We start from the raw sequence: 11560 nt of genomic DNA, 5'->3' as shown, positions 1-11560 counted from the left end.
TAGTATTGCACAGCTAATACACAATATAAAATAACGTATTGCATACTTGCTGTAAATTGCATGTCTCCTTCCTTTCTAGTTATAAAATGATTGATCTGCTTGCTGTTTTCTGTTCATTCTTACATAGACCACTATAGGAGACAGCTCTGTATCTGTACCTTTAAATTCACATAGGTCTTCATGCTGTACCTTGTAGTTCACAGACAGCTGGAGCATCACATGTTGCCTAATCCTGCTTTAGAGGGTGGAATATATTGGATATAGTCTCCCAGATTTAAGGGTCTGCGCTTATTTAGAAATGTGCCTTTGAACATTTAAGGCTTAGGGAAATACCCTTTCTCCATTCACCAGGATGAGCCATAACAGGATTATCTACTGGAAGTTGCAGAGCTGCAAACAAAACACTTTTTCTTTGCATTTGAGATCTTACAAAGTGAATGCATTCTTTAATGTCATATATTAGAAGGGGGAGGGGCACCATGACTAGTTAAACCTCAGGCACTTTGGCTTATTATAGGACAATATGCGACAGGTTAAATGATCAGCATTAGCAGTGCCTTGGCTGGGCATGTCTCTACAAACTCGCTGGCGGAGAAAGATGCCTCTGGTGCCACTCCCAGACATCCCACACTTTTATAGTAGCTAGATGCAGTATTATTTTACAAGCAGTAACACCGATTATTACATTGAGCATAGTATCTTTCATAAGACCCAACCATATTGCTTCATAGAAAATGGGAAATTTAAACTTTATATCTGATTGGTTGCAATGGGTCAATAGATTTTATATATTTATTTTTATATAAACCAAACACTTTAATAAATGATCTCACAAAATGTAGCTTCACTATTTCATGTTCTAGGACAGAATCTATTGTTTTGGTTAAAAGAAAAATACCATCATAAATGTAGGCACCCTTGGAAAGTACATTTTTTTCATCTAGATTAGAATACTTTACGCTAATATTTGCTTGTATAGCCAATAGAATAATGGCAAATGCATTCTTTCAGTGGGCACATCTGCGTTCTGTATGTGGTTAAAAGCCAGTTTGTGTTATTCTCCGAATGAACTGGAAGTTTTGCATCTTTTCTTGGCCATCTCCACGTAAAAGATGCCATTAAATGTATCCACATCTCAGCTAATCAGTTCGAAAAGCCCAGTCTTCATATGTATGGCCAATTGTAACAATAAATAAATACATTTTTAACCACTTAAAGCGGGGGTTCACCCTATCGACAGGAAAAAAAAAAATTTTTTTTCTTTTACCTTTAAATCAGGCACTGTAGCGCGAGCTACAGTATGCCTGTCCCGAATTTTTTCCCCCCATACTCACCTTGTAGTCGTCCATCGAAGATACCGGGGAATGGGCGTGCCTCTGGAGACGGAGGATGATTGACGGCCGGCTCTGGCGCGTCACGCTTCTCCGGAAATAGCCGAAATAGGCTTGGTCTTCACGACGCGTGCGCATAGCCTGTGCGCACGCGCCGTGAAGAGCCGAGACCTACTCCGGCTGTCTTCGGGGAGAGTGACGTGCCAGGGCCGGCCGTCAATCATCCTCCCTCTCCATAGGCACGCCCATTCCCCGCGGGAGCCGAAATCTACGATGGACGACTACGAGGTGAGTACGGGGTTAAAAAAATCGGGACAGGCATACTGTAGCTCGCGCTACAATGCCTGTCTCGATGGTAACATCATGTGGGTCAGGGTGAACTACCGCTTTAAGCTGGCTAAAGACCCAAGGGGTTTTTACAGTTCGGGACTGCGTCGCTTTAACAGACAATTGCGCGGTCGTGCGACGTGGCTCCCAAACAAAATTGGCGTCCTTTTTTCCCCACAAATAGAGCTTTCTTTTGGTGGTATTTGATCACCTCTGCGGTTTTTATTTTTTGCGCTATAAACAAAATAACAACAAAATACTTTTTGCTGTAATAAATATCCCCCAAAAACATATATATAAAAAAAAAATTCCCTCAGTTTAGGCCGATACGTATTCTTCTACCTATTTTTGGTAAAAAAAATCGCAATAATCGTTTATCGGTTGGTTTGCGCAAAATTTATAGCGTTTACAAAATAGGGGATAGTTTTTTTGCATTTTTAGTTTTTTTACTAGTAATGGCGGCGATCAGCGATTTTTTTCGTGACTGCGACATTATGGCGGACACTTCGGACAATTTTGACACATTTTTGGGACCATTGTCATTTTCACAGCAAAAAATGCATTTAAATTTCATTCTTTATTGTGAAAATGACAGTTGCAGTTTGGGAGTTAAACACAGGGGGCGCTGTAACATTTAGGGATCACCTAGTGTGTGTTTACTAGTGTAGGGGGGTGTGGCTGTAGGACTGACACCATCGATCGAGTCTTCCCTATAAAAGGGATCACTCGATCGATGTGCCGCCACAGTGAAGCACGGGGAAGCTGTGTTTACACACGGCTCTCCCCGTTCTTCAGCTCCGGGGAGCGATCGCGACTAAAAACAAATAGCCGCGCCGTTGTCCCGGGTTCGCTCCCCGAGCGGACCCGACCTCCGCATGTACCGGGGGGGGTCCCGATCGGACCCCCCACCCACGTCTAGCAGAGGATGTACAGGTACGTGATTGTGCCTGTCCGTGCCATTCTGCCGACGTAAATGTACATGAGGAGGTCGGGAACTGGTTAAAGAATCCACTCCGTTTAATGACATATTCAGTCCTAAAAAACTTTTTCATTGGGACTTAGATAAAAATATATATATAATTATCATGTAGGTACTTAAGTACGCCATCAATTTTCGCAGCGCTTTACATATACATTCACATCATTCCCTACCTTCAAAAAGCTTACAATCTAGGGTCCCTAACTCACATTCATATACTAGGGCCAATTTAGACAGAAGACAATTAACCTACCAGCATGTCTTTGGAGTGTGGGAGGAAACCAGAGTACCTGGAGGAAACCCACACAGTCACAGGGAGAATATGCAAACACCAGCCAAGCGTCGTGGTTGGGATTCGAACCAGTGACCCTTTTTACTGCTAGGCGAGAGTGCTATCCACTACACCACTGTGATATATATATATATATATATATATATTATTTATAGTAAATAGATAGATAGCAGATATGATAAAGCGTAAAACAGTTGCTCCGTGCACACCGGGCTTAAAAAAAAACGCCAGTTCCCCAGCATAAAAAAATAATATTTTTTGTACAGTTTAGGTTTTTTTTTTCTGCAAGAAAACTCCAATCAGAAACGCAAACCAGAAGGGTTTTTATTTCCTGCTTCTAAACGCTGAGCTTAAAATATACCTCTAATCATCCTAATGTGCGTGGACACATAGGATAACATTGAGGAGCTGCTTCTGCAGGCAAAACACATAACTCCCGTAGTAGCAGCGATTTTTAAGCCAGTGTGCATGGAGCCTTAGAAAATATTTTCTAGCTTTCCATCATGAAACACACTCTGAATGTGCTTGTGATGTTTCATTTAGGCACACAATTTAAAGGTAGCAATTTTTAAAGGGTCGGAATATAGGAATAAATTGTATTGTCTCTGCTACTGACATCAGGGGGAATATTATTGTTGATGACCCAGCGCTTAAGTAAGTAGCAGGGCATAAATGATGCCAATCCCCCCCCCCCCCCCATTATTTAAATGACAGTATTTCTTTTGAAAGTTAATTGTTGTGTTCCACACCACAGAACAGATTATTCATCTTTCTGTAATACACTGGAGATATCCTTTGAAGAGACTTCACAGTTTGGAAAGTCATCCAAATCTCAGGTTTATGATCTGCAGACTTTGAAAGTTGATATAATATAGCAAGAGATGAAGTATTAAAAGCCTCTCGCAATCATGTGTGATCAGGTACGGCCTCCCGAATAGGGTTCTATCTGGACTAGATCTCATTTTGGATTGAAACAAGTGAAAGCTTCAGGTCACCTTTTAACCCCCTTGGTGTACAATAGGCTTAAGATGTCAATGGAGATCTATTTATTGGCAGAACGGGAACACCAACCTAAATGGGATGATTTACAAAGGGGTGTGCATTTTATGCCAGATCATTGATTTTGTGTTCACTTGAAGCAAAAAGTTAGGTTGGGAGTAATTCCTTTTATTTATTTATTAATTCCTTAACTTTTTTTTTGCTAATGTAACCAGATCATGAAAGACATGACTACTGATTTTACCTGCATGGATACTACATAGACTGTACACATTTATGCAACAATAGATCACACATGGCTAGAAGCATTTGTGATTTGCTTGACCCTCCCGTACAACACAAATATTTTGTATCACTACTAGGGCTGAAACAACTAATCGATTAATCGACAACTAATCGATTATGAAAATAGTAGTCAACTATTTTCATAATCGATTAATCGGCCAGTTGATTAGTTGGCCTGCATATAGAATGCATTATTTGTTTACATATCAGGAAATACAGTGCAGCACACATACAGCTCAGTACACTATCCATACATGTCACTAAGTACCTGAGAATTTGTGAATGTGCAAGTGTGAGGAGCAATGCCTTATGGGACATGTAGTCCTGGGCAGGAAGTAAGTGGTTCTAAAGGCAGAAGGTGTGTGTGTGTGTGTTTTTTAAATCTTGCTATAGCGGACGCTTTATCCTATACTTTGCAGCTTGCTATTGAGGCACTCTGAATGCAGGAATAGCCAGAAGCATTGGTGAGGGACCCCAGAAGTGGAGGATATGGGCTGCTCTGTGCAAAACCATTACACAGAGCAGGTAAGTATAAACAAGTTTGTTTTAAAAAAAAAAAAATCACATTAGACTGTGCAAGGAAGATCAGCATCTGGACCCAGAGAAAGTGGAGGTAATAGAAGGCATTACAATTACTGTAGTTGGTTATTTATATTTATTTACCACTGCATATGGATATATGTAAGAATAAATTGCCTTTTTTTATTTACATATTAACTAAATTGTACACCACACTTTTTTTTTTTTTTAAGATTATCCGATTAGTCGATTAATCGAAACAATAATCGGCCAACTAATCAATTATGAAAATAATCGTTAGTTGCAGCCCTAATCACTACATTACTGTTCAAAGTCATGGGACACAGCAAACTTGGCGAGTGATTGGATGTTAATATTTTACTTACAGGTACTGAGAAAGTTTGGAGTTTAAGTGACATCCTTTATTGGCTAAAATGAGTTATTAAAGAGGCAAGATAAGAGGATACCTCAGATCCCCGAAAAATGCAGAAGGCCTGAGGAAAAGATCTGAGCTACCCCAAAAGCGTGCACCTTTAATAACTCAAGTTAGCCAAAAAAAAGGATATCACTTAAATTCCAAACGTTCTGCGTTAATAAATGGCTAACACGGTACAACAGTCTACTACGTAGCAGTACCGTAAGTTAGCCTAGACCAATTACAGTTTTGTAAATCATCATTCGGAAACCATTATTGGATACAGTTGCTAAATCATACAAAGTTCAAACACTCCTCAGTCCAAAGTACATTTTATTTTTTTAATAAAATAGTAGAGCATGAAAAATAATTGTATGTTACAAATATATATAGATATGTACAAAAAAAACAAAAAAAAAACTGTGCCTTTTCCACACAGCAAAGAGCAACGCAACATACAAAGTTTCTCTTGCAGTATCTAGTGCTTTTTTTGATCTATTCATGGCTAGAATTTGTTTCACAATAGAAAGAGTCAATAAGCCCTTTGAATTGATCCATCTCCTTTTTTTACCCAAACAGTCCCAACGTGTATAACATTTGGCTTGATTTCCATTAAAAAGCCACAGGGTAGGACTAAAAGGCTTCCAAAGGATGGACCCCTCAGTTCTTTTGTCAAGAAACCTTTTGTTGCCCTCTGTTTGTAGAAACATAATAGTGTTTCTGCTTTTGACGTAGTAGGGAATTTTCTTTTAAAAATAAATATTGCACATTATTTCCCAGTGACAGACCTAAATACTGCTTTTGTAGCTTTAGAACATCAGATCGCCTATGAGTGTCACAGAGGTCAGAAGGCCACCATTCTAAGGAAGGGTTAACATTTTTTTAATGTTACAATTTGTGGGAAAGAGATTTTATATATATATATATATATATATATATATATATATATATATATATATATATATATATATATAAAGTAATAAGAAAAAAATAAAAAGGTTAGGTATGATCAAAAATTTCAGTAGTTATCAGTAGTTTTCAAACACATAGGCTGACTAGACATGATAATCAAAGGTGATGTGACCAATCAGAGCACTGCCAGAGAAAAAGGAGCAGAGGAAGTGTTAACAAGCTCATATTTCTCTGTGTCCGTCACAGATTTTCAAGCCTGCCTGAAAGCCTCTGTGACAGTTAATGGATCAGTCCCTTGTTTAAAATAAAGAAAATAGAAAGATGTGCTCAGTGTGTATGAGTTGCCCATGTCAGAAAAGAAAACTTTGCCAACCACACACTGGACAATCTCTGATCTTTTCTTGAACATGCATTACAGATCTGCCTATAGGTGGTCAACTTTAAAGCGGGGGTTCACCCGAAAAACACATTTTTAACATTAGAATGATGCTAATTGTGGGAAGCACAATTGTTTTTTTTTATTTAAATCAATGCAGTACATACCTTTTTAGAGATAGATGTTCTCCGCGGCTTCTGGTATGGGCTGCGGGACTGGGCGTTCCTATTTGATTGACAGCCTTCCGACTGTTGCATACAGCGCGTCACGAGTTGCCGAAAGTAGCCGAACGTCCGTGTGCAGGCGCCGTATAGAGCTGCACCGACGTTCGGCTTCTTTCGGCAACTTGTGACGCGCTGTATGCGACTGTCGGAAGGCTGTCAATCAAATAGAAACGCCCAGTCCCGCAGCCCATACCCGGAAGCCGCGGAGAACATCTATCTCTAAAAAGGTATGTACTGCATTGATTTAAAAAAAAACACCCGATTGTGCTTCCCACAATTAGCCTCAATCTAATGTTAAAAAAAAAAAAAATTCGGGTGAACTCCCGCTTTAAGCTGGCCACACACACATTAAAATCGAATAGTACGCCCTCCTTTAAATTTACCAACGGCTAGTGCAACGGCCTACTAGATCGAATCAAATTAGAGAACTGTCTAGGAAGGTCCTTCCACTACATAGATTTTGGTTAGTTTAAAGGAAACCGTACAATCCAGCTTTAGAGAAAGTTTGGAAGATTATCGACTAGTGGGTGGAATTTCAAATAACCCCAATTTCCCTTGAGTCCTTAAAGCCCACTGAGTTTTGTAGACTCCCTAAACTAAACTACCCCCTTAATTTGTGGACATCACTAAGCCAAACTAGTAAACTTCAACCTAATTAGGATTACACATAATACCAAACAAATTAGTACTGTAAGAGGGCATTTACCATAATGTCCCTTTAAGCCAGGCAAATCTATTTATCCACAGGATAAATAAAACTCAAGTTCTCTTTACGACTTCTGTAAAGTGATTTTACCTTGGCATGCTGCATTGTGGTGACTAAGACACAAAGTTCAGAGCTGGCTTTGCTAGAGTGTGCGATTTCTAACAATCAGTCCCCTTTGCCCGCTCATATCATACACAGGTCGGGGGCTGTAAGGCCGATTCATACTTTCCATGGTGGATTTTTTGTGGCTGTTGAGTCTTTTTGTAGATTCCTGTACTTGTAATGACACTGGCAGGTTTCCGCCTGATCCTTTTCTTTAATCGCTTGCTGAAAACATTCTGCCAGGACTGTAAGGTCTTAGAAGTCCATATCCACATCCCGCTGGTGATACCCACTATTAACAACATAAATATTTTCACCATGAATATTTCCACTGCTGGGATAGAGTTTGTCATAGTGCAGTCTAAGGTCTTAGTCTGAGCGTTCATCTTACACTTATCCTGCGTGGCTAGTATTTTCCAGTAGTCCATGTTTAGTCGCTCATAAAAGTAGCAAGCAATGACACAGGTGGCAGGAACAGTGTAGAGGACTGAGAAGACCCCAATTCGGACCATTAGTTTCTCTAGTTTGTCAGTATTCTCCCCTCCGGTTTTCATCACTCTCCTGATATGGAAGAGGGCCACAAAACCAGACAAGATGAATGAGGTGCCTATTATGAGGTAGCATGCTAAAGGAATAAGCACAAAGCCCGTCAGAGCATTGACATCCATGCTTCCCACATAACAGACCCCAGTCAGTTCATCACCAGCTACTCTCCTCATCACCAAGATCATGATGGTCTTCACAGCTGGGATAGCCCAGGCAGCTAGATGGAAATAACTGCTGTTCGCTTCGATAGCTTCATGTCCCCATTTCTTCCCTGCAGCCAAAAACCATGTCAACGTTAAAATGACCCACCATAAAGAGCTCGCCATGCCAAAGTAATAGAGGATGAGAAACACAATAGTGCAACCAGTGCTTTCCAGGCCCTCTTGGATAACATAAAGTTGTCCACTGTCCCTGTCGCAAGCGATACTATCAGCCCCAGCGAAGAGTCGAATGATGTATCCTACAGAGTACACAGAGAAGCACATGGACAGAAAAATGATAGGCCTCTCTGGGTACCTGAAGCGTTGGGGGTCTATAAGGAAAGTGAGGACGGTGAAAGCACTGGAGAAAAAGCACAGGATGGACCATATAGCAATCCAGATGAAGGCAAACTTCTTGTCATTCTTGCTCCAGTATACATCAACTCCAGATGTACAAAGCGGGGCACAAGACGCACTTTTCTCCACATGGTGAAACTTTCCTGAGTTTTCGCAGGTCGCTCTGCTCGGAATATCCTTAGGTTGTAGGTCGTGGCCACTATTAGGTCTTGGCCTAAATATAGGAGGCAGCATACTTGACCCTCTAGGGGCCTCATCAGATCCATTATTGGGGGCTTCCATGCACAGGTAATTGGGGTCATTTTTATTAGGCAATTTGCTGCAGTCAAGAGAGTCTGGCCACTTAAAATTAAACTGCTCCATGATTGGGGAACACTTGTGCCTGGCTTGTTCGCACATGACCCTGCAGGCTGGGATAGGGGTGGACACCTGCTCAGTACACATGGGAGCATACAAGGAGCACAAGAAGAACTTCAGATGACCATGACAGCCATACTCCACCAGTGGGGCAAACTCGTGCAGCTGGATGGCTGCCTCCCTCTGGTTTTCATGTCCCATCAGATTAGGCATCCTTGTCATGTTATAGCCAATGTCCTTACACATAGGGATCTCAATGGTTTGACATTTGCCTTCCCCAGTCCGATCGGTGTCTATGGAGCTGATCCCAGAGCAGTGGCACACTCCTAGTAGTAGAAGCAGGGTAGATCTGAAGAGCGATGCGGGGATCTCCATGCCTGCAATTCACACAAGACTCAGATAATAAAACACGGGTGGGAAAGTCAGGGCTGCATCCTTCCTTCTGGGTAATGGAAGAGATCACTGTGCTCCAGGAGAGATCAATGTCCTCCAACGCGCTTCCGAGCGATCGATGTCCCCAAAAGTGGTGCGGAGCGTGCTCCTGGAGCGATCCGTGTCCCCGTGTGTGCTGCGATCAGCTCTCCACCAGCGGGGTCAGAGCCTCTTCCTCGCACATGTCCAGCGCTGGCCCGACGTGCCTCCTTCTTCTCTATGTGCTGCACTTGTAGGAGATCGCTGGTGGCTGAGTGATGCACACACCACTCGTCACTCCTCTTTCTGGAGCAGCTGTGTAGGGGGGCTGCGTCCCGGGATGGAGATCCGCCTTGCATACGACATCTACTTTGCATAAGAAAGGTGAAGCTGACACGTTGATTAGTTTGCAATGGGTCGGAACGGCTGTAGCCCTCCAGCAGGACCCCTGCAAAGAGCTGCGATCCCACACTTTCCCCACTCCCTCCTCTCCTCCTCCTCTTTCTTCTCCCTCCCTGGGGAACTTTTCCAAGTGTCTACAAAGAGCTTGCCCTCCATTGCAGGTAGGAAGTGAGGGGGTGCAGGTACAAGGCTGCACTGTTTGTAAACACAACTTATTTATTTAGGGCTGACAGACAAAAGGGCATCCAGGTTTATGGCCACAGACACAGCTCCCAAGGGTTGTAAATCCCGCTTTTGTTTCCTGACAACACTTGTGTGCTTTGAAGTTTAGCTACAAACATAGATCAGGTTTTCGTAAGCCCCAAATCTGCGTTCAGAGAGGAGTTTTCCTCCATTACCTTCCCCATATATACATAAACGTGCGCTTATGCGCATACATTTATTTTAGTGGCTAGAATACATTTATATTCTAGCCAATAGAACGGTGGTTGCCAACAGGGCCAAAAGACACAATTTCCCCCAGCCCCCCACTGTCAGAGGGAGCCCCAAACTTCCTTTAGGCCCCTTTCACATTGGGCAGTGGAGGTGCGGTGACGGTATAGCGGCGCTATTTTTAGCGGCGCTATACTGTCGTATTTACCGCGATATTCGGGCGCTAGCGGTGCGGTTTTAACCCCCGCTAGCGGCCGAAAAAAGGGTTAATACCGCCCGCAATTGCGGGCGGTATTACCGCGGTTTCCCATTGATTTCAATGGGAAGGCGCGGTAAACACCCCGCTCCTATACCGCTCCAAAGATGCGGCTAGCAGGACTTTTGGAGCGGTCCTGCTAGCGCACCGCTTCAGTGTGAAAGCCTTCAGGCTTTCACATTGAAGCCTGCAGGGCATGACTTTTTCATGCGGTATAGCAGCGCTATTTTTAGCGCTGTACCGCATGAAAAACGCCTCAATGTGAAAGGAGCCTTATATAGAAACAAAAGTATAATAATTATAAAATGTGTTTTATTTATTAAAAAATAACAAAGTGTGTGCGGGTGTTAGGCTTTAGGTTACACTTGGTCGTGATGTACTGTGGCCGCAGAAAAATGCAAAGCAATGCAAAATCGGTTTTGTGATTCTTCCACATTTAGGATAGGGAGGTTGAACCTCCCCTAACCACATCAGCTCCTAAACAAGTTTAGGAGCTGTATTGTACATGAAGCCATTAAGATGTTAATGACCGCCATCGATTTATCTTAGTGAGGAACATGAGAGAGAAGCTAACTCCCCCACTTAACCCTGATTATGTCAAAGGGCGAATCCAATACTCTGTGGTCTCAAGTTTTAACCAAAACGATGAGATTGGTTGAATTTGGTACAGGCATGGGCCTGGATTAGAATTTGGCCAGAGGGGTTGATTTACTAAAACTGGAGAGTGCAAAATTTGGTGCAACTGTGCATGGCAGCCAATCATCTTCTTCAATTAAAATGATATTAAAGCTTTTTTTTTTTTTTAAATAACAAACATGTTATACTTACCTGCTCTGTGCACTGATTTTGCACAGGGCAACTCTGATCCTCTTCTTTTTGGGTCCCCCGCCATTGCTCCTGGCTCCACCCCCTCGATCAGTGCCCCCAGAGAGAGCTCACTCTATGCATCCATAAGACACATAGAGCCACAACTCAGCCCCCTCCACTCTCTACTCATTGGCTCACTAGCTGTGATTGACAGCAGTGGAAGCCAATGGGCCCCCCGCTGCTGTCTTAGCCAATGAGGAGGGAGAGTCCCCATACAGGCAAGGTTATCATGAACATCACTGTATTGGAGGGGGCTAAGGTAGGG

At 42.5% G+C, this 11560-nt stretch overlaps 1 protein-coding gene across 1 annotated transcript; it reads right to left on the bottom strand.

The window, feature by feature from the left end:
* Positions 1-6969: 6969 nt before the first annotated feature.
* Positions 6970-9690, bottom strand: FZD10 (frizzled class receptor 10). The gene has a single exon (XM_040347411.1). The coding sequence runs from the start codon at positions 9300-9302 to the stop codon at positions 7554-7556; it is 1749 nt and encodes a 582-aa protein (XP_040203345.1). The 5' UTR covers positions 9303-9690; the 3' UTR covers positions 6970-7553.
* Between the last annotated feature and the right edge of the window lie 1870 nt (positions 9691-11560).

The sequence above is a fragment of the Rana temporaria genome, chromosome 1, assembly GCF_905171775.1.
Source record: "Rana temporaria chromosome 1, aRanTem1.1, whole genome shotgun sequence".
Classification (NCBI taxonomy): domain Eukaryota; kingdom Metazoa; phylum Chordata; class Amphibia; order Anura; family Ranidae; genus Rana; species Rana temporaria.
Note: the sequence above shows the minus strand (reverse complement) of the source record. Positions and strands in the feature narration are given on the sequence as shown.

What these genes read in the sequence shown, in the direction of transcription:
- FZD10 (XM_040347411.1), bottom strand. Translation starts at nt 9,302, where the DNA reads ATGGAGATCCCCGCATCGCTCTTCAGATCTACCCTGCTTCTACTACTA.